This window comes from Apteryx mantelli, chromosome 3 (genome assembly GCF_036417845.1).
Source record: "Apteryx mantelli isolate bAptMan1 chromosome 3, bAptMan1.hap1, whole genome shotgun sequence".
Classification (NCBI taxonomy): Eukaryota; Metazoa; Chordata; class Aves; order Apterygiformes; family Apterygidae; genus Apteryx; species Apteryx mantelli.
The window spans coordinates 92,463,965-92,488,669 of record NC_089980.1 but is presented as its reverse complement, the minus strand read 5'-3'; the positions used below and the strand labels follow the sequence as shown (position 1 = coordinate 92,488,669).

The 24,705-nt window shown below is 36.9% G+C and overlaps 1 protein-coding gene across 2 annotated transcripts in view; it reads right to left on the bottom strand.

Annotated features, from left to right (window-relative positions):
* The window catches only part of ASCC3 (activating signal cointegrator 1 complex subunit 3), a 287,290-nt gene that overhangs the window by 208,049 nt on the left and 54,536 nt on the right, over window positions 1-24,705 (bottom strand). For both annotated transcript variants that reach the window (XM_067293927.1, XM_067293928.1), the window contains exons 9-10: window positions 4,058-4,258; window positions 3,458-3,598 (exon numbers count right to left, since the gene is read on the bottom strand). In XM_067293927.1, coding sequence (XP_067150028.1) covers window positions 3,458-3,598; window positions 4,058-4,258 — 342 coding nt within the window. The remainder of the gene's footprint in view (window positions 1-3,457; window positions 3,599-4,057; window positions 4,259-24,705) is intronic.

Below are 24,705 nucleotides of genomic sequence, written 5' to 3'. Positions count from 1 at the left end.
ATTTTTAAGCTCCTCAACATGTTCTGTACTTGGCAAATGAAAGTGATACCTCTTCTCCAAATTAAAAGCTTTAAAGGATGTTTTCTTAGCCAAATGTTAAGATAGTTTTGACACAAACTGTAAGAAATGTGAGAATCCACTCTGAAATTAACAACATTATTTCAGCTTGTACTGGCTAAGTAGCAGTGAACAAACATGTCAAGTAGTTGCCCATCTTCTAAGTGACAATGCAAGTCAGGTCTAGCAGGACTTTTTTTAATTAATTTTTTTATAAACTGAGCTGCACTGATGAAAAGGCTAATCTTTCACTTTATGCCACTGCATATTTCATTTACGCAAGATGCTGTAACAAACAAATTTAACCTTTCAAGTTGAATTATTTGAACATCATGGAATTTTTAAGAGTTGTGAAACTACAAATGTTTATGAAGAAGCCTTTTCTTTAAAGAATGGGTGATTGCTTCTCTAGATTTCCCAGTTACTACCTCCTTTAAGGAGAAATGTTTAGAAGCACTTCAAACTGAAAGTAAACTAATTTCAGATTCACAATTTGTTTCCAAATACCACTTTCTTTAATTGTGCAAGGAATTAATTTTTTACTAAATCCATGATTGAAAAAAGACAGAGATAGTTTGAGGCCTGCACAAACCTAAAAGTTTTAGAAACGCATGCTCTTAGGATGCATTAGCCTTAGCAGGCCTCTGGTGACAGGTACAGCCTTGTACTTCATTAAATATATACAACTTTTTCTGTGGAACTTGAAGTTCTTTAGTACTATGTACATGATACAGAAAATCCTATAATAGCTTTTAAATGAATAATCTTGCTTTCTGTAAGACCAGTTTCTTGATCAACAACAACAAAAAAGGAAACACTTTCATATATTAAAAAAATCTATCCTACAAGAAAATTACAAACAAAACATATTCATTAATTCAGAAGGGGCAGCATTATGATTCCTCACATAACATTTTGACTCATTTTTAAGTAATACTTATTTAGTTGATTATAAATTTCCTTCTCCTGATCCTCCTGCTCCCTGAATCCCTTTATCTCCAAGAATACCAGAAAGAAGGAACAGAAATATATAGAGGTCTATAGACTGGTAAAATTAGCCTGCTTTCAAAAGTTGACTAGATTTTATATTAACTACTACATAACCTTACCAACACAGAAACTACTGATAACTGGCTTTAACCTAAATGCACTTGTAGTGAGCGAGACTCATCATGGGCTGACAGCCTTCATGGCAGAGCGAGAGACAGGGGTCCAGTAAAAGAAGTTTGGTTTATATCTGCAGGCCTGAAGCACAGCATAAAGCAAAAACATGACAGAAATTTTAATTTAACTTTAAAATATCAGTCCCACTTATATGTATTTATCTGAATTAGAACCCTAGCTATTGACACGGATCATACTGTAACACACCTTGTACAAAAATGTTGATGCACTAGTTTAAGAATGAGGACTGTTCATAGTAACTGAAGACACAATACAATAGTAAAATAACTTTTCTTAAAAGTGAACAATGACAAAAAAACCTTTAAAAGTATGGTGGGGGGGGTAAGCTTATAGAGGTAGAAGAAATTTTTGATAAATTTTCACTGTGCTGTGCCATGGATCTTATTTTTCTTTCATGTTATGTGTGTATAAAACATTCAAGAGAAATTCTCCTCTACAGGTTTTTCCATGCCTTTAAGAGTTAATGAGGCCTTTAAGAGTAGTTAAGGCCAGAAGGCATTTCTGCAACTCTCTAGAGGTTACCAACTGTTTTCTACAAGTTAAGACATCATGCTAACATATCACCTGCTTAAAATACCCTGTGCCAGCGCAGGGCAGTGCTTTCAGACTTAGTGATTACAACAGAAATCCATACTTGGCCAAACACCGTTATGTCCTCTGAAGTTTCAAAAGATAACTATTATTACTGTATTTGTTGCAAACACAAAGTCAGAAATAGCTGATCTGAAAGCCCATAAGTTGATTTCAAAGTTGTATTATGTAATTTCTACACTGTATAAGACAAAGACTGAAAACTGTACGTACTCAAAGTCCAAAAGGACAACCACCCAAACAGTCAGCAGGCTTCTGACAAAAAACCTTTGCGATAGCTGAAGTGCTACCCAGCAAAAGACACAGTTTATTCTCTCTAATATTTTCCATTTAAACGCTACGATGAACATACTAAAACAACTTACCAAACAATAGATCATGGCTAAAGTACATTTAATATCATTAGTGTTTTAAGTGATGTCTAAGCATCAGGGATTCTTGGATAATATTGTGTCAGTATACAAACATGCTTAGAATAGAGAATCAGCTGGTAAATAAACACCGGTTGTAGGGTAATACACTTCCCTAGATTTTTTCTTTTTTTTTTTTTAATGAAAAAAAAGAAGTGGAAAGTTATTTAAACTGTGAGAAAAGCATAAAAATGTAAGATAAATATTTATAATGGGACCAGTACAATAGCTAGGGTTATTTATTTTTGTAACCAGTTTATTTGCTTCTGCTCTCAGATTCAGTGAAACACTCATTTGTGTAAAATTATTTGGTAATGGAAGGGTGCTAAGATTCTTATAGGTAGATAAGCAGTCGCTATGTCTTTCACTGCACAAGATGTGAGAAGCAGGTTAAAACTGAAAGAAACAATTTCCCTTTTTTTTTTGTGAGAAGAAATGAGGGTCAATATTTAACATCTCACTTTAATGTTTCAGACAAAATAGATCCAGCAAACTGAGTATCTGAGGGAGACTGGCAAAGGTTGTCATAAGAGTCAGTAAAACACTTGATTATTTTTAAAGTTATTTTCATTATTGGGCAAACTAGAAATAACTTTTTTGAAAAGCTTGGATTCTGGAGCCACAATACTGTCAGTAAATATTCAAGGCACAGGCTGGAACAATATGGAAGTAAAATCATCTCATGTATAATACCATAAATATATGGAACAACAAGAGACATGGATGCCTTCTGGATGAATACAAATGACAGCTTGGAATGCACAGGGAAAGGTACACAAAATTGTGCTGCAGCACCTTCCCCCCAGACCTTTTTAATAGGACTATCTTTTACAACCATTTAAGAAATCTTCTCCCACTATAAAAGTAATGAAAAATTATTTATTGACTTAATACAAAGGTTATAAGAAAGTGGGGCACAAGGGCCCATTTTGAGACATAGTAGTAAGACTAAATGGGAGAACCTCAAAAGTTCAATAAACATATCATTTTAGATCATATTTCAGACATCAGTATTTTAATTACTTTGAATTTTCTCACTAGTCACATTTTGCAACATAACCAGCATAATTATATACTCAGTAATAACATTTCAGCTGCTTCACCAGTACTTTTACAATGAAGTTTAAAGAAAAAAAAGACAAGACCAGACCAGGATGTCTATGAACAGTATACAAACGTGCACACAGGACAATAATTTAAAATCTTAAGGATACCTGTGTTCGCAGAATTTCACCTTTGGACAGTTGCATATCACCAGTCAACTCTTTCACAGCAATGCCCAGTGGTTCCAGTCGCTTACTGAAGTAATTTGTCATTTCAGCTGCCAAAGCCTTCATAGGAGCAACATACACAATCTGCACCAAAAGGACACCAGCTTGATAAATGAGCAAACCCCACAATGTCATTTGTTTCATGGCAACCATTACAAATCACAATTTATTGTGAAATATGATGCCAGGCACATACAGTGAGAAATCTTAATAGTGATATATGAAAAGTAGTTATCTTTGCTGGATAAGTGAGCAGCTGTTTAAAGGACAATGGATTTTATTTATACAGCCTCATCACTTTGAAAATTGGTTCTGCATCAAAGTTAAATGCATTTTCATAGCTTTTCACATGGGTAATAAGATTTTTAGAACACAAATAGGAATGGCTTTAACAGTAATGAAGTAAATCAGAACTAGCCTTATCTTTGACTTGGAAAAATATAATACCCTTGAAAACTTCCTGATTTCATATTACATGTATAACATATAATAGGTTTCACCTTAGAAGTTAAAAAGCTGTTCCTTGGTTCATTAAATTCCTACCTTAAACTCATCCTTTTTGATAACACCATGCTGAACATGCTGTCGAATTTCATGAAGGACTGTTAGCATGGCGATGTTAGTCTTCCCAGCTCCAGTGGGCGCGCAGATTAGCATGTTTTCATTTGTGTTGTAGGCAGTCTCAAAAACTATAGATTGGATTCGGTTTAGTTGTTTCATGCCTTTAAATACAAGTTGTCCAATCTGTTAAAACAAACAATACATGTATTTTGGACTTGTGCATGTGTGCATGTGTGTGCGTGCGTGTGTGTGTGTTTAAAAAATAAGATATTGAATGCATGGTAACAAAACTCAGAATAACTGCTGAAATATATTTATTAGTTATGCACAAGTGTTTATTCTGACACTACCAACCCCAACCCACAAATTTTGAATCCATAAAGAAAACAAAGTGTACCAGGATAACATCTCTTAAAGTTAAAGGAGCTCTTCAGCCACATGCTATTTCAGCATTTCACTATTTTTTTTTAATTAAAACAGTGTGAACAAAATTAATGTATAGTAGAATATCTATCTATTTATAACAGTTCTGATTGTATTACTATTTATTGGTAAAAATCAATAAAACAGCAATAGCCATAGTAGTAGGATATAGAAGTTTAGGATGACAAACTACAATTATTCTAATGGAAGAAGAGGCAGCAAAACACAAAAAACTGCTGAAGAAACAGATGATTTAAAAAATATATATATTTACAAATAATTGTGTGCAATAAAGTTTAATTATGCAAAGATATACTCAAAAAAAAAAAAAAAAAGCAGTAACAACATCTTTCTGCCTTCTCTGATTCTGAGGAAATTTCTGTCTTGTTATTGTTACTGTTCACCTGTCTCCCGTAATACGTACAACAAATCACAGCCTCCAAAAAGAACATAAAACGCCTACCCATAGTCCCAAAGAAACTTTGACAATATTTTCAAATAGTTAAATTATTATATTTAATAGATTTTTCTAAATTTTATAAATCAGAAATCTTGAATTATAAATATGCTTGCATTATTCCTCCCGTTCTCTTCCCTCCCCCCCAAAAAAAAGCTTTTTGTCCAGAAAGAACTGTTGCAGATGGTTAAAATTTTATTTGAAGAATCATAAAATTTTTGCAATGGAAGAATGGATCATTAAGATAATAATTTAATTTGCTAAAAGACTTTCTTTTTCTTAGTTACATTTCACAGACACTTAAAAGACTCTGTGGACCACAGAATTATTTTCATTCTTCTGCAGAAAAGAATTTGGATTTCATTACCTGTATTGCTACTAATAATAATCATGAAAAGTATTTTACTGATAATTTTGAGAATTATCATTTTTATTTAATTGTAAGAAACTGCAGAAGTACCAATTCACTGTAAAGAATGGCCCTGAAAGCATCTCCAGAAGATTCTTCTTTCCATTATTACAGGCTTTCCAGTTAATTTACAGAGATTTGCTATTTCAAATATTGTTTGACTGAAAGAAGCAAATTATTTGAGCAGGGTCCAAATTTATCACTTCCTGAAGTAATGCAAACTTAACAATGAAAGCTTTACTGGCTATCCAAATTCATTATTTTATTTAAAGAAAGAAAACTTTGATACTAATGGTGCTAGGTCTATCCTTTTGCTGCAACTGCTTGCACTGAGATATAAATTACAAATTTAGGTCAATATAGCATCTTCAGAACACATACAACACTCTTAACTGTAATCATTGGGCTGATTACAGTAGGCTTTTTATTCTAGAGGATTTTCAATATTAAAAAAACAACATTCATTGACATAAGAGTCAACAAAAATCTTACGTAACTTAACAGTCATTTTTTTATCAATATTCTTTTTTAAATTTAGCAGTACCTTTGTCTTAGCAAAGCTTTCAAGTTGAAGACTTCTAGCTCGAGATTAAAAAAAACCCAAAACTAAGAAAAAAAAGATCTACTCAGTTCCAACTAGTTCCATGGTTTGCACTGGCATTTATAGAACTCATACCTCTGTGTGTATCTCAAACATATTCAAACACCTGTTCTAAACTGTTAAGCTTTTTTGGTGAAGAAAAAAAAAAGTATCTAACACAAGTATTTTTTAGAACTTTTCATCAAGTTTCCTTAAGTCTGAATATCTGAATTTCAGAATTACAACAATCATCACTTTTAATATTCTTTTATAGTTTATTCTGCTTGCAAGATTGCAGAGGGAAAGCTCATTTGTTTCCCATCAAGTTTTGTATATATGTAATGTTTACTTGGTGCATCATCTTCACAATTCCTTTCATCTTCATCAATAGGACTATTATGAAGTGTTTGCTAGAGATGGGCCAACCACATTATTGCTATCAGGGTTCATTCAACTATTTTTATGGCCTTTTTAGTCACTTTACATTTCTAATTTGCCTGTTACTTCATTTGGGGACTTCTTGATAGGTCTTTGAAAATGACTATATTTTTTCTTTTCCTCCCATTACACCCAGTTAGTCTTAGAAGCTACATAAACACTTCACGCAGCACACTAAAGGATCTGTGGAAAGACACTCACAAACACAACTGGTGATTGCATAATTTAATTGGCAAAATACTATGTGGCACAATACTTTTAGTATTTTAAAGAAACAGTTTTTAAAGAAAAGTATAGTTGCCTAAATGAAGTCAGTTAAAAGCATCTTCAGCAAAGAACTACAGCAATTTTTCACAATCACATAATTGAACACGTATAGCTTTAAATGTACAAGTTTCCTTACAGTTGTGAGATTGCTCATACAATTAAATAAAGCACATCTTTAAGCATTTTCTTAAAAAACTGCCCATGGGAATATATTGATCCAGCTTCTGTTAAGCTTTAAGAGGACAATACGAGGATCATTCTTTTTAGAAAGAATTACATTTACTATAGTCATGGGACATGTAATTGTTATAAGTAAGAAAATTTCAAGTAAATAAATAAATAGATAAATAAATAAATACAATTTCCTGTCTATTTTCCTCTCAGGAAATGGTAACATCACATCACAGATTAAGAGTGTCTTGGTAACTAGCAATAAAAAAATAAATGTTCAGGAAACACCAGAGGAAACTGGGTGACAAAACTCTGAAAGAAAAGAAAAAAATCACAACCTGATTTTCTAGACAGTTGTCAGGTCTTTTGAAACAGGAACATTAAGAATGGAGTTAAGATTAATAAAAACAAAACCTATAAAATCCTGATTAAGAACGAGAAGTTATTTTTTAATAATGATATTTATAGCAGAATCTAGGCTTTCATTCAACATACTATCTGATTAATTTTCAAGCAATACAAAAGAAAAAGTCAGACACTGACAAATCAATGCACTTGACAATATTCTTTGACAAGTGACTCTGCAAGAACTTATTAAGCATTAAAAAAACTACAGGAGCAAGGAATTCCAGAGAAAACAATATCTTAGACTACTCAAACCAACTCCATGTTTAGCTGAAAAAAAAATCACTGATGCCCCTTCCCCAAAAGTTGGGTTTATTCCAAACTGCAAGTACAGCTAAGTGATTAACAAAAAGAAGTAGTTCTGCTCCTAAAAATGACTAAAACCAATGGAAATTGCAACCGTATGAACATAAATCTCCCCTTATTAACATCTGCCTACTCTACCAGGTTTGCTTTTTCGATTTTTATTGTCAACTGCACAAACTCTACCTAGCTTTAAAGCTGAAAACCACGTTTTCCCTTTGGCATATTACCAGCAGTGAAGCCTCCTACACACTAATTCTTCTTCAGATAAATCAGTGAAACCCCTTTTTTCTTAATGGACTAGTAGCCACTTAATGGACTAGTAGCCACTGGATGGCAGAATCTGTTTTTTTTTAAAAAAAAAAAACAACCGAAAACTAAAGGTGAATGAGATGCAACACTTTTCAGCTTTCTATTGCACAGCTGATTTATCACTAGAATTCTAGGCAAATCAAAGGGGAGTTTAAACAGAGCACAATCTCTACTGAGTGCTACTCCTGACACACACAATTTAGTGTCTAAGGACCATTTTTACATAAACATGAATCAATGTGAAAGATCATCGAGAAGCATATCTTTCCACAACCAAGAAAAAGTTACTCAAGGCTGCCCTTATACGAATGTCTAAAGTCTTACTTTTTTCTTCAATGCACTACCCAATTCTGTCCCAGGAAATCCACTACTACAACTATCACAAGGTTTCAGGTTTTATGCTTAAATGAGATCACACTCGATGAAGATATTCTAAATTAGTCATTTCATTAAAGGGTATTTGTGTGTTGATGCTCCAAGGGCAATTCAAAAATAAGAAACTGTTAACTGAAAAGCCATTTGAGTCATTAAAGTAAAATTCAAGAATGAGTCAGTCTGATTCAGTCAGCAGGCACGTTACAGCTCAGGAACAACTCAGTTGTAACAGCAACTTTTGTTCGAAATGACACAAGAGTGTACAGAGTTTTCAGAGCACCAGATTCATTAGCCAGAACAACTACAAAGCATGACACAGAAGATACATTTTCTTCCACGCAAACCTCTGAATCCTGCTCAGATCTCTGGGCTAGAGCACGTCCTCTCACTGAGGACAAAAGGGTGCTAACTGCACATTCCATTAAAAGTGGAGATCTTCTGTTAATCCTCCGTACCACTTTAGGCATTAACACTATTAGTTGGTAGAAATAGCTTGCCAGATAGAATTAACCTCAGCATCACATAATTTCACTAGGTGGCCCAATGAACTTTTAAGTCAGCTTCAAGTTATCATGCTAGCATTTTAGTAGCAGCTTCCAAATTCAGTACTGACATGCACAGGCATAACATAATATCTCCTGTCTCATCCATCTAGAAGAGAAGAAAAAAACAAAAGAAATATTTACTTCTTAGCAATTTATCCAGAAAAGATGTTTGGATATTATCTCCCTTTGAATTGTCATATTTCAATGATTAATCTACATGACATTTGCTTAATACTCCTCATTCTAAAAGAGCTTTTGTCTTGTCCATATTCAGTTTTCCAGACAGTTTTCATGTACTATTAGACAAATCTTCTCATGGTGTGAACTAAAGAAATATTAGTCATCAAACCCTAATTTCTATAGCATAAAACAATCCAAGATAAACATTCTATAATGATGACTTCTGTAATGATGGCTGTACTATAAAAACTAATGAGATTATTATCCATTTATCATAAATGTTGCAATCACATACCAAGTTTAAACTTTCAGCATTTTCCCTACTAATTGGTTTGATTTTAATATATGTTGTAATCAATTGTGGTGCATATATAATATAATTTTGGTGCAACAAGCTCCAACCTGTAGTCAGTTGTTCTATTGCACTTTAGGTTAAAAAAAAAAAAAAAATCTAAACCGATATAACATGACTTATCCATGCTGTTTTACAGAAAATCTATGAGTCTCAGGGAATGAATTTCCAATGTTCCTGACAGATAAATAATGTCCAAGTCATGCTTTCCCTTTTGATATATTTTGGAATGTTGCTGGTTAAAAAATATATACAGTATACATTACACACACACACTCATATATATATATATGCATATATTTATGTATGTATACACATACACACTTTTTAAAATAAAAAATATATTTACACCATCCCGCCACCCCCCCCCAAACACTTTCTAATTATGCATGTATATATTCAAACCACTTCCATGGAAGTGTAAATTCTATTTTGCTACTCCAGGTACACACAGAAATTAATGCAGAACTAGGAGACTTCCAGCACCTTCCTCTCCTGATGCTACTTTTCATATTCTCCTACTTCTATGGAGGTGCGAGCTCACCAGATTTAGGAATACTAATAAGTAAAAATGAAACTATATAAATACCATAAAGGTCAAATTATTTTAATATTTTATTAAGAATACTATTTCCTACTTGTGAAGAGTGAAAAGTTGTCTTTCAAAGTTTGTACACATATTTTATGCAGAAGCTCACAACTTGTAAAAGAAAAACTGCATGATGTTTGGATCTGCTACATTTAGCATCAAATCACACCAATAAGGTTTCATTGGACGTAAGGGGACACTATTTATAGGAACGAGCGTCATACAAAAAGACAGGAAAATTATGCAAATGTACCAACTAAAATTTAGGATTGGCTTTGGGCCAGAATCAGCACTGTTCTTCAAATGAGTACAAATTATGTCCAATCCAAAGTGTAGTAGCTGAAGAGTTATGTGCTATAAAAGAAATTCAGAGTAAAAAACATTAGACAGATACAAGTAACTAGAGGAACCAAAGAACCAGCATCGGTTTCAAAGCCACACATACACCATGAACCATGGCTAGAACAAAAGCAGATCTTGCATAGTACATCTATCCGTGTCACTGTTAATGCTAATGACAGATTATGAAGCCAGAAGGAATTTCTAAGAATGACAGATCATGAAACCAGAAGGGTAAAAGTATACTCTGACCTCCTGTAGAATACAGACCATCAAATTCTCCTGAATTTGTTTTTAATTTGAATTATTAAATATATAATATTTTAGAAAACTATGCAACCTTGATTTTTAAAATTATCACCACAACCACTGCTCAATGCTATAGGATTTTAAGTATCAGTAGTCATCAGAAGCCATTTCCATATTTTTAAGTAATATTAGAGTCACTAAATTCAAAACAAACATTGCCTTTGTCTAGATTCTGATAAAAGAGTTCAAAAGCTCAGAAAAGTATGCTGAGGAAAATTTTAATATAAATTCATTATATATGAAAGTATAATCTTTGCTTAGCTGTGTGTGGAACAGTACTCAACAACAAATCCAGTCTGATGGTAGGCAGGAAGGAAAGCTATCAAAATGCACAAACTACAGAAAACATTAATATTTTACTTCATTTGGGATGCCATTTTAAAATCCTGATTAAACATTTCCTCTCTGGGCTGTCAGACTCCACGTTTGGCAAGATTCTGGAACAGTTGTTTTTCTGATAAAATTATTCCATTCTCAGACACATGAAAATTCTGGACAGATCATAACAGTGAGTGCTTTTCAGCAAAGAGAAACTTTCATTAGAGAGGAACCAGTCTCCATTCAGATGAATTCCAGCACACTTTCATTAAAAAACAAATTGCAGTGAAATCTAGTAGTCTCCTACTGACTAATCTAAGATAGGTTCCTTGGGAAAAAAAAAACAAAACACAAAAACCAGCAAATAGAAATTGAAAGAATCAAAAAAAAATCCCTATTTATTTAAAAATGATCAGTCCTACCCATCTACTCTCCCAAGAAAGAACAAAGACTTCTTTGAAAGCAAGAGAGTTTTTAGGGAAAATATTTAACTGCACGTATGACAGCTAACAGGCCACATATAATCTGAACAAAAATCCTTTTCAGTCAACAGAAGTATTGCCACCAACGTTATCTAAGCTATTCCCTTGATGAGCTACGCTACATGAACAACTTAAGTAGTCATACCTTTGCTATAGTTCTCTGAATTATTCAACCACTAATTTATATTCAAAATACAACATTCATGTGGAGCAATATTCAGTTGCTCAATATTCAGTATACTATGTATGGATAAAACTGAAGACTTCTGCATGTATAGACCCAAAGTCAGTCTGATGGGAATGATGTGAAAAGACCACAGCTCTCCAAGTCTTCACAGCTCAGAGTTCCTGACAGCTTGGACAGCCTCCTCCCCTTCCTCCCTCCCTCCCTGGGTGAATGTGTGCATTTCTCACCCTGCTTATAATCTGACAAAAGACTATAGACAGAATGATTATATCCTCTGGTGATCTGATTTGAAGAAACGGATAATAAAGTGTTTCAGAAAGATTTTTCCATAAAAGCAACTGTTTCTGCAGCATAGCAAATGTACACAGATTTACGCACACCAGTAGAAACACAGGCAAGATTCTGATTTCCGTGAGACTACTGTAAACACAAAAGCATCTGTCTGATGTCAAAAGAATTATTCCAGACTTGCATCAATGAAATGGAGATCAGGACACAGACTCTTGTTATAGCTTTTTGATGTCATTTCTAATTTATACAGAAAATTTACCCCAAAATATGTAGCTAATAGCAAAATAGCAAAAGAAAAATTGTTGACAGTTGTGGCATTTTCTAATAACATCAAAAGTTAAAATAAAACCCTTACAAGGGGCTTAGTTTAATTGGTTTACATTTCATCCATGTTAACAGTTGTAAAGCAAGAGTTTTTTTTTTTTCTTTTACTATACAAAGCTATGTGTGTGGAAGAGTGAAATATAATAATCACTATGAAGAAAACATCTAAAATGTTGTTGCCCTTCACAGCAAGATTCTTCCTGTACGTATGGCAACCTTGACTCTTCCCAACTCCTGTAGATGCAGCTATCAGGAAGCTGATATTTATATGCCACAGCCAGGCTTTTTTCAACTCACAGAACATTCTCACAATTTCTTAAGCTTATGTACAGGTAAAACTGACTCTCATGTCTGCTGATGGCAGATTTCCTCCTTAATTTAGTCCCCTGGGAAACCTCAGCCAGTGTTTCCAAAGGGGAAAGAGAAAAGCACTGTTTAAGGCACAGTGTTTAAGGCCATGATAACAGGGTGGAAGAAATCAAAGGGTTAACAGAGAAAACCCTTTTCTAGCTGCTCAAGAACACAGGCACTGCAAGACAAAGCAAGAAACCAATGAATAAGAAGCAAAGAAAATAAAGGCATCATGAAAAATTACATAAGTTTTGGCCATCCATGAGAAAAATACACCACTCTACTAATGCACGCCATAAAAATTGAAGCATTTTTAAGCAACCAGTCAATTTTGCCATATGAAATGGTTTTAGTTAGGCTTTTCCCAAATAAAGAGATGAGATATGATTTGAAAGTAAACACAGAAAGCACTTTCTGAAAGTTGAATTCTTGCATGATTTACCATTCCTGAACTATTCTCAGCATCTCAACTGCTTCATATCAAGAGACACCTAATTTATTCTTTTCCTTCTCCATTCTTGTAGTTTTTAAAGAATGGGTCACTATTAACATAATCAAAATAAAACCAGATATGTAAGCGGTAAGTTGGTTATCACCAGTAGCACAAAGAAGAACTGCTGGTGAGGGGACATATATCTCAAAAAAAAAAGAAGAGGCAGCTGAAACTAGCCTAAACAGGTAACTGGAAAATCTGGTAGGGATGGAGAGTACTGACAGAAACAGCAGCTAGTTCTTGGCCAGACCTGAAAAATGGTGAGCACAAGAAAGAAACAAACATCTTAATAAAGGAGCAAAGCCCAAACCATCCTATACCACACAGACTTACATGAATGATTGAGGAATGATTCTTGATAAAGACACTAAATGTTCTAAAGAGCTGCATCTGCCCATTTCTATTCATGGATCCTCAAGATGCAGATTCATTGAAAACAGAGACACTGAAAACTATGGAATCACAAACATTGCAAAGCAGCTGAGGAAACCAGCTCTGGCATTGCAGGTAGCACTACAGATTTAACAGAGTTCTCGCATTTGCTTTGAAAAGGATGCATGCTGCAGGTTACAACTTAATCAGACCTTTTATTAAATTTGTTTTCTGTGCAGGAAATATAGAGAGAGATTAGATACAAAGATATGGAAAATAATCTTGTTTCTGATGTAGGCAAATTACTGATGCAGAACTTGAGAGAGGCATTCCTGCTGAACTGAAAGGTATGCTTAATAAGAGGTAAACCAGAGAAGTCTCCAGCTAAGAAGTATGCATGGCAGAGAAGTAGTCTCATGCTTAGAGGTCCAGTAGAGCAAAGGTTGAGAGATGTCAAAATGCAAAGGGAAGAAGAATCAGGAAAACAAGAAATTAAATCCTACATAGCCTCAAGTGATTCAGGAATATATCTGTCCTATTTAGATTCAGGGAACCAAAGAAAAAATTGAGGAATGTTTGCACAGAAGTTGAAGCTCCTTCACATATTTAGGTGACAAAATGAGAAACTGCCTCATGTTTAGAACCTCCTTGGTGACATCTGGAAAATGGCTGGCCATAGCAGCCTTGGAAATAAAATTTTCCTCTCAAAATAATGTCTGCTCTGGTTCTTGAGCTGATGACCTGATACTCTTTTTCTCACCCTTATTTCTTCCAGTTCCTCTTTCCATGAGGTTTTCTTTTGAACTTGTTTTATTTCTTCCCTCTAATTACCTTCGGCAAAAGAAAAAACTGAGGCAAGAGGCTGAAATAGAGGTTTCTCTAAAGCAAACATGACACTAGAACAAAATTTCTGCTCTTTTCTGTTCTTTTCCTTATTCCCTAATAAAGCATCATCGCACCAATTCACTGAATAATAAATGAAGACAAAAAAAGACACAAGTCTGTGATAAGTATAAAATGGAATTTTAAAAAGTTTTATTCAAAACTCCCTCTCTTGTTTTTACATAGATATTAATAATAGCATGTTTTTTCTAATGTTGTGAAAAATCAAATTCTTTGTTCAATGACAAGTAACTCCTGTGGATGGCTATAAAAAAAAATTTTCCTCTACAGTTTTCTGTAAATGAAAAGTTTGTATTTCCCTTCTCCAGATTAATCTCCAATATGTTACAGAGGAAAGAAATGGTTATCATTTCCACATAAAACTAACCTATTTATTAATATGAAAAGAAAAAAACATAGCTGTGGTTAATTCCAATATTATGAAAATTTAAAATCTTCCACTGTTAGCACTTACCACATCATCTTGAGGCTAATGAAAATTGTAAATTTGAGATAAATAGCCTATCAGATGTAAAGTCAACCTTTTAGTCAACTGGCTCCTCTATCTCAAAACCTTTTGAAAACATTTAAAACTATTTGGTGATTTCTAAATGACTCCCTTCACTGACAATCTCAGTCCCATTTCTATTACTGAAAGACCTAGGACAGTCTTATCACAGATAAAATATTCACATTCTCTAGGAGAGAAATGAAATTTGTGCTAATTAAAGACATACATTAAAATCAGTCTAAATTGTCTAAAAAAGATTAAATCTTCCTGAAAATATTAAGTGCAATAGCATGCTAGAATTAGTATATGCTCTTCCCGCCCGCAAATTTGAAAATTCTGACTTTGAGATTGTTTCTTAAAAAAGAAAAATAACGTTGGTCTTGAGCATAATTTCAATTATAATTTCAAACACTATCTCATATTTCTCTTTGAATTGAAGATTGATTGTCCCTAAGAACTAAAATTTGCCTTCAGGTATGCTATTAAAGTCAAAGAAGACTACAACTAAATAATTCTCCCATACTGGTACTAGGAATTTTCATTGAGAAATGGCAATACCGTACCAGGACCCAGCAGAAGCACACTATTTACTCTCCAGCCTTAGTTATCAAAACGCCTAAAAACACTGAGCTGTTTTCATTAAAATCTTTACAAATCTCTGCATGTGCTTTATAACAGAAATTCTCTATATTCAGTTAATGTCACATAAATGTACCTCATTAAAGCATGAAAATTGCTCTCTCAATTTAAATATTTCACTTATTATTCTCATTTAATGAGGTTAACAAACATAACAGCTGCAAAAGCACCAAGTAGATATAATTGGATTTCAAACATTACAGTGAATAAGAATGAGAGGAAAAAAAAAAATTGTGAACCAGAAAGCTGGATCTCTGAGCTACATTCAGCTACACTGTTGTAGAATATGTCTATCTAAAATGCTTCTTAGAGTTTTCTAGGCAATTAGTTTTACTACACAAAATTTAGAATACAAATAAATCACTGAATTTACTGTTAGTACAATGTCACAATTTGGAGCCTTTCTTTGAAAGCAGTTTAAACCTACTGCTTTTCAACAGATCAGGGTGACTGCATTTCATATACAATATCTTTTTAAAATGCAGCTATCTTTCAGTGTTTCTTCCATTAAAAAACCCTAATGAATTCAATACTATTTTATGCACACCAAGGCATTAGTTTTAACTGTTCATGTAGAAGCCAATATTTAAATTGTTCAGCAGAAGCCAGTTTGGGATAATATTTCCAACTATGTATTTTAGCTTGCCATTAACACATATGATATAAGCTACCTAACAAAAAATGGGAAAATTAGCAGACAGCTCTGAGGGATAATTACTTTAACTTTACTTTATATATATGGTACTCAATAACTCATCAAGTAAAAACAATAACTTTAACTCATCAAGTAAAAACAAGGGAACTGCAAATGGAAGAATATTCTTAGAGGAATAAATATTTGTGTCATAATCTTTCTACAACTCAGTTTGCTTCTCTATTTCCGTTAATTTCATACAACTGCTAATCAGGAATGGAGTATTGCTTTACCATATGTGTTAAATGAGTTTTTCCTAAATTTTACTAGAGAAGACTGCAAGAACCACCAATCCATTTTTTCTACAAGAGTACAGCTACTTTATTATTCTAAATCCCAACTAAATCAAAAACACTCACAGAAACTGTGATCAAGTAGATCTCCTGTAGGAAAATAACAAGTAGGTGAGGGAAGATGAACATGTATCACCAATGTGCGATACATGCAAAGCTCAAATATCAAAAGACAAAGAGTACAACAAATTTTAAAAATATTTGGGAAAATTATCTAATGATTTCTGACTGCAAAACATATTTCTGTGTGTATTACCCTCCACAGCAAATCAAATATGCTGCAACGAAAGGAAAAACAAATGCACCCAAGAAAAACCCTTGAGAACCATCTCTCAAACCAAGCCAACCAAATAATGGAATCCTGCTCTCCAAAATCTCTTCCATATTGACTGCATCTTTTCATAGACACCATACACAGCGTAGCTGAGACTTTTGGCTGACATATCTGAGTTTGTTTTTACTAAAATAAAGTCAAAGAACAGTACTTCAATGCAGAACTTCTGCAGATTCCTATTGCTCAAGAGTAGTACTCTTTTGCACAAAATACGGGGATTTTTTAGGGATTCGGCATTATTTTCATTGGCTGGATCTTTACACAAATTACAATCCTGTCAGGTAAAAGCAGACACTTTGTTAGATTACTTCTAGCTACAGGCAGATGCATCTACTCCCACAGTAGCTCAGCGTGTTTTTCAGCAGCTGGTGTCCCTTCCTGGTTTGCCTTTGTAAGTGTTCCCATCAGACTTTCAACTGTTTCAGACACAGCACTGCACAACATATGCACGCACACTTGGCGGATGTGTAGGAAAAGAAACAGGCTTAATGCTTTCCCTCAAGTAAGATGCAGTCTTTTTTACTGCACATTAATATTGGAAAGTGCATTTTTCTATTCATGTTTCCCTTTTGCCTCTAAAGGACAGGAGTGTCCAAAGTCCCAAACAACTATAAGAATATGCAACTTTCTACTAAATAACATTTTTCAGCAAATTTTGCATAGCATGTAATACACAGCCATACAAGTTTAAAAAACAAACCACAAGAAATGTAGCTCTTTACATTCACTAATATTTTATAATATTGTCAAGTGTTAAAATTCAACCCATGTTGTCAATTATTCTTGTCTTTAAAGTTTTACTACCCAAAAAGCGATAGCTCAGATTTTACAGAGTTGTCTTCAGTAAAGGCAGCTGTACATTACTAGTCCTTAGAAAAATCTAGGTATGCACAACTGAGAACATCTGGTAAGTTTCAAACACAACTTTACTAATGAAAAGTTTTAATATTTGAAAGTACTATTTTAAATCTACAAGGATTTCTTCTTGCTGTATCAATATTTATCAGTGTTATTCACATATGTTTTCATTAATATCAAGTCTTATAAAATAAAAAGATACTTTAAAAACACAATCAAGACTGACACTACAACAAAGAACATATTTATTAGGTTTTCAGAGCATCCTATTTATTAGTTTTTCAGCGTATCCTTGCCACCCTTAACATCCTCTGTGTCTTAAATGTGGCTTGTTCATGCAACACAACCATTAAACTTCTGCCAAGACTTTAAAAGGCTCTTACGTAAACACATAAGTCAACACTGAAAACACAGATTACTATAATGTATTGTACAATATGCCTTCCTAATAGTGTTTAAAAACTAATGTTTAAGGAAAAAAGACAAAAGCCTTGATCATCTTAAAGAGAATAAAAGAACAAGACTATAAAACATCACCAACTAAACTGCACACATGAAACAAGGACAAAGGCAACTTAAAGAACAAATAATCAAATCATACGGTAAGCAGAGTCAATTTTAAATCACTATAAAATAGGGAAAGGCATTAGGTTATAGTTGAAAAGCAAGGAGAAGCCAGTAACAGGTGAAAAAAAAAACAGATGAAATGTTTCACCTTTGTGAAAAGTCACCTTAAATATTTGTGTAGGTGAACTACAGAAGCACATCCCACAAAGAAACCCTTCCGTGAGGACAATTCTGAAAAGAATCAAATGTGCCCAATGTCAAACAAAGCAAATAAACTTGCTGTGAGCCTGCCAAAAGACAAGTTTATGATAGAGCCCAACAGAAAACCCTGTTCTGGAAAAGGAAAAAAGTTATGTTGCAAGCTGTTTATCAGGGAAACTGTGCACAATCTGAAAATCTTAACCCAAGTGGGTATCTAAACATTTCTCCACTATTCCTTGTAACTGAAAGTTTTAAGAAAGTATCATTGCATTATTTCCCCATTCTTACACCACAGCAATAAAAGCCTATTTTTGCTATACTTCTCTGGTAGCTGTTTTTCCCATTTCTATAAAAACAATCTGCTTTTAAGCAATCACAACACAGGAATTCAGTCTGCAACATCATGTCAAAAGTATAAGACACGTTATACGAATACACAAATGAGGGTGCAGTTGCAGCAAGTACAGGCTTACATCTGATCAGTTATATAATCCCAACCTCGGAAATATCAAGGCCAACGGATGCATTTACTTCCTTGGTTGTCATTCCACCCCATCCCAACAGAGACCTTTGGCGTTACTTGCACAATGATGGATCGACACAGATTGCCTTAGAACCTGTAGTCTGCTGCTCAGTGAAAGCTGTTTCCTGCTCTTCCTAAGAAAATCTGACATCTGTTTTCACTTTAGCCATCCTACTTCTCCAGTTATTCCTCACTTTCCTTCCTTTTTCGCACCAGACATACATCTGAATAACAGAAACCCACGTGCTTGACTCTCTTTTTGGCTTACCTGCTCATATCCTTTTTGTATATAGATCTTTGTTACATAAAAAAAAAAGAAAAATAAAAAGTAAAATGTGGAGAGCCGCGGGAGACACTGGAGGGGAAATATATAAAACTGTAAAATAATACCCAGGGGAGTGGTGGGTGGACTGATAATGGAAGAGCATCATGGATTAAGGCAAGTCTTCAGTCATATCACTTGCCTAATGCATAGATGTTTCAGAGAAAATAGTTTAAATTTCTCATCCTGTGCTAAGAGACTGGTCCTCTCAAATACTGTAATAGTATCAGACCCATCTTTTTGCTCAGTCACAAAGATTATAGTTTTCAAATGTCAAGGGGATACCACAATCCTTACTGTCAGGCACCACGTAATTTTAAAATGTTTTAAAAATAACTGCACAAGTTACAAAACAATGTACTGGAGGAAAACCATGAACTGGCAAAGAGATGAATATATTCAAGATTTTGTCCAGTTCCTAGGAGTTACCACACACCTGGGATCTGTATCTTGGAACAATTGTATTAAGGGTTTTGTCAAAAAAAAGGGGGGGGGGGCAAATAAACAGATGTCACTACACTTGTAAAGTCAAAGATCAGCAGGAAATAATATTTTTGAGGAAAGTAGCAGGATAAACCCATTTCCCTGTATGTCACTTACTTACGTTACACTTGTTCAGTCAAAACCCCTCTGTGTACATTCTAGTCATTTTTTCCTAACTTCTACGTCACTCTTTATTTCTTGTCTTCTTATTCTTAGAACAGCCTTCATATCATTATCTCTGATGACATTTCCCTTTTTTCTTGCATTTTTGTAGCACTACTCCAACAAAAATCTATCCTCAGCTAACCTCTTTTCAGATAATTCATTTCTTTTCTCTCATTTCAGTAGTAACAATAATTATATTTTCTGCTAATTTATGAAAGCTACTTTATATATTTTGATACAGACTTCAGAGATGCAAAAGTATTCTCATTTCATGAGAAAGTATCTATACATTCATCTATAAAGTATTTCTTGATTACATATTTAGTTTCCAATTATGTATCTATTTCTTTCTTAATCTCCGCTTTTGGGTTTGTTTTGAACTTCCCAGACTCACTGCTGTTGGAGAATACCTTTAATCCCTAATCCTCCCAAGCTTTGCTCCTAAGAACTATTTGCCTCCCTGAAGCAATGCATGTGCCATTTTAAAATAGGGATTTAAGACTTCCACATTTCATCCTGGGATTAATTTGAAGTTGCACTACCTCTTTCAGAAAGCCTTGACATCTCTGCACTACCTATGTATTTCAATTATGATATCAAACATACTTCAGTCTCTTTCTCTTTTTAAATTGTTTAGATATATTTTCTTTTAAAGATGTTACCTAAAACAAATCAGATTAATAATCTGGGACACGATAAAATCAATGACTGCGATGAACAAAAACAGAGCAGCTTACTTGCAAAAGAACATTCATATTCTAACATAATAAAAGGTTTTAACAATCCAGAAAAAATACACAATTATTTACAGTATTACAGGCTATATCTATAAAGAAGCGTATTTTTCAAATTGATTTACAAATACTTCTCAGCTATTTATTTCAAGGGGAAGATATTTCCAGTTGCTGAAAGGCAAAAAGCTACTTAGCATTCAGAAAATCATATAGTGATATCTAAAAATTTGGAAAGCCACACTAGCGAGGCACATTTTTAAAAAAGATTACATTCAATGTGTTGTTAGAGCGCAGCTAACAGAGGCAGCAAACAGACGCAGCAGTTTGTGCAGCAGTGTTTGGGCTCTGGCTAGAACTTGAGGAGCTTGTTGGAAGTTGTGGGCTTTCTGAGGACCCCCGAGGAACTAGAAGGTGATCGCTGTGAACAGGAAAGGGAAAGCTAGGCAAGGACACCTGCAGGAGGCCTTGACTTCTCCTGGGAAAAGCTCTAGCTAGGAGTAGCTGACGAGCTCTCTTGGTTGCCCCTGACCAGAGGGAGTTGGGGCCTTTGATCCAGGTGGCCCCTGATTAGGGTGGGTCAAGCACCCTGTGAGTCAGTGCTAGGGAGAGGCCTATATAAGAGCCAGGCCTAGAACACAGCTCCCAGACTGCAGTGGACAGACGCAGCAGTTTGTGCAGCAGGGTGTATGAAGGCGCCTTTGTTTCTGATCCCTCCGGTGTACACTTCAAGCATGGTTGTGACACGCCACAGAGCACATTCCCCAGTGGCTTTTGGAGTTGCTGTGTCAGAGGCTGGGAGCCAGACTGACCCTCTGACAGTAGATGCAGCCCTACAGGTCTCAGGCTGCAGGGAGTGCTTGGGGCCTCTCCGGGAGGCCTGGGCTGGCAGCCAGCTCTCCTGCAGGAGGTGTGCTGCTGTTGACGAGCTGTGTCATCAGGTAAGGGAGTTACAGGAGGAGGTCAGTAGGCTGTGCAGCATCCGAGAAGATGAGCAAGAGATAGACAGGGTATTCTCGGAGACTGTACAGCTTCAGGAGTCTCGAGTCCCCACAGCAGTGGAGTTGCCGGAGGGCTCTGTGCTGTGTGAAACGGTACATCATAACACTGTGGAAGGCGGCTGGAAGCTGATCACTTCCTGTAGGAGGAGAAAGGCTCCTACTCCTCCTGAGGACTTGCAATTGAAGATCAGGTTTAGTGCCCTCCAGGATGAGGAGGAGCTGGACATAGCTGCAAGGGAAGTAACTGGGACAACAGATCCTGTGCCTTGCCGGAACGCCCGGAAGAAGCGGCGGGTGATTGTTGTGGGGGACTCCCTGCTGCAGGGCACAGAGGCACCTATCTGCCAACCTGACCTCTTGTCTAGAGAGATTTGTTGCCTGCCAGAGGCTCGCATATGAGATGTCATAGAAAGACTGCCAAGGCTTGTCCACTCATCAGACTATTACCCACTGCTGCTCTTCCATGTGGGCACTAATGACACCAAGGGCAAACTGGAGACCATCAAACAGGCCTTCAGAGCGCTGGGGATGGTGGTCAAGGGTCTGGGAGCCCAAGTCATCTTCTCCTCAATCCTGCCAGTGAGGGGGATGGATGAAAGGAGGAGGAGACGGACTCTCCAAGTTAACAGCTGACAGTGCCACTGGTGTTGGCAACAGGGTTTTGGTTTCTACGACCATGGGACCCTGTTTGAAGAACGACAACTGATGGTGAGAGATGGGATCCACCTCACCAAGTGGGGCACGCGTGTCTCTGCCAACAGGTTGGCCAACCTGGTAAGGAGGGCTTTAAACTAGAAAAGATGGGGGAAGGGGAGAGTTATAGTGCCAGGGTAGCTGGCAAAAGACAGCTCAAGTCGGGATGCCTCCAGCAGGTGAATGCAGCCAGGGAAGTGCGCATGGGATGTGGCTATGGAGGATCCTCTCGTATCCCTCCTGGGAAACCTGCATGCTCGATCACCTCTCTGAAATGCCTGTACACCAACGCACGCAGCATGGGGAATAAACAGGAAGAACTAGAGATCTGTGTGCGGTCGCAGGGCCATGATCTCATTGCCATCACAGAGACATGGTGGGATAGCTCACATGACTGGAGTGCTGTCATGGATGGCTATGTGCTTTTTAGGAAAGACAGGCCAGGAAAGCAAGGTGGTGGAGTTGCTCTTTATGTGAGAGAGCAACTGGAATGTATTGAGCTGTGCCTACGGGTGGATGAAGAGCGAGTCGAGAGCTTATGGGTAAGGATTAAAGGGCAGGCTAGCATGGGTGACACTGTTGTGGGTGTTTACTACAGGCCACCTGATCAGGAAGAGGAAGTCGATGAGGCCTTCTACAGACAGCTGGAAGTAGCCTCACAATCCCAGGCCCTGGTTCTCATGGGGGACTTCAACCACCCTGATATCTTCTGGAAAGACAACACAGCTAGGCACAAACAGTCCTGGAGGTTCCTGCAGAGCATTGGTGACAACTTCTTGACACAGGTGGTGGAGGAGCCAACAAGGAGAGGTGTGCTGCTGGACCTCGTACTAACAAACAAAGAAGGACTGGTTGAAGATGTGAAGGTCGGCGGCAGCCTTGGCTGCAGTGACCATGAGATGGTGGAGTTCAGGATCCTGCGAGGAGGCAGCAGGGCACTAAGTAGGATCGCAACCTTAGACTTCAGGAGAGCAAACTTTGGCCTCTTCAGGGACCTACTTGGAGGAATCCCATGGGTTAGGGCCCTAGAAGGAAGGGGGGTCCAAAAGAGCTGGTTAATATTCAAACATCACCTCCTCCAGGCTCAAGAGCGGTGCATCCCTATGAGTAGGAAGCCAAGCAAAGGAGGTAGGAGACCTGCATGGATGAGCAAGGAGCTCCTGGCAAAACTCAACCCGAAGAAGGAAGTATACAGAAAGTGGAAAGGGGGACAGGCCACTTGGGAGGATTATAGGAACGTTGTCAGAGTATGCAGGGATGTGATGAGGAAGGCTAAGGCCTGTTTGGAATTAAATCTGGCTAGAGGACAACAAGAAGGGCTTCTTCAAATACATCAGTAGCAAGAGGAAGACCAGGGAAAATGTGGGTCCTTTGCTGAATGGGGTGGGTGCCCTGGTGACAAAGGATGCAGAGGAGGCAGAGTTACTGAATGCCTTCTTTGCTTCAGTCTTTACTGCTCAGGCCAGCCCCCAGCAACCCCAGACCCTGGAGGCAAGAGAGAAAGTCTGGAGAAAGGAAGACTTTCCCTTGGTGGAGGAGGATCGGGTCAGAGATCATTTAAGCAAACTTGGCACCCACAAATCCATGGGCCCCGATGGGATACACCCACGAGTGCTGAGGGAGCTGGTGGATGTTATTGCTAAGCTACTCTCCATCATCTTTGAAAGGTCATGGAGAACAGGAGAGGTGCCTGAAGACTGGAAGAAAGCCAGTGTGACCCCAGTCTTCAAAAAGGGCAAGAAGGAGGACCCAGGCAACTACAGGCCAGTCAGCCTCACCTTCATCCCTAGAAAGGTGGTGGAGCAGCTCATCCTGGAGGCCATCTCCAAGCACATGGAGGAAATGAAGGTGATCAGGAGTAGTCAGCATGGCTTCACCAAGGGGAAATCATGCCTAACCAATCTGATAGCCTTCTATGATGGAATGACTGGCTGGGTAGATGAGGGGAGAGCAGTGGATGTTGTCTACCTAGACTTCAGCAAGGCTTTTGACACTGTCTCCCATAACATCCTCATAGGGAAGCTCAGGAAGTGTGGGCTAGATGAGTGGACAGTGAGGTGGATTGAGAACTGGCTGAATGGCAGAGCTCAGAGGGTTGTGATCAGCGGTGCAGAGTCTAGCTGGAGGCCTGTAGCTAGCGGTGTCCCCCAGGGGTCAGTACTGGGTCCAGTCTTGTTCAACTTCCTCATCAGTGACCTGGATGAAGGGACAGAGTGCACCCTCAGCAAGTTTGCTGACGATACAAAACTGGGAGGAGTGGCTGATACGCCAGAGGGCTGTGCTGCCATTCAGAGAGACCTGGAGAGGTGGGCGGAGAGGAACCTCATGAAGTTCAACAAAGGCAAGTGCAGGGTCCTGCACCTAGGGAGGAATAACTCCATGCACCAGTACAGGTTGGGGGTTGACCTGCTGGAAAGCAGCTCTGCTGAGAAGGACCTGGGAGTGCTGGTGGACACCAAGT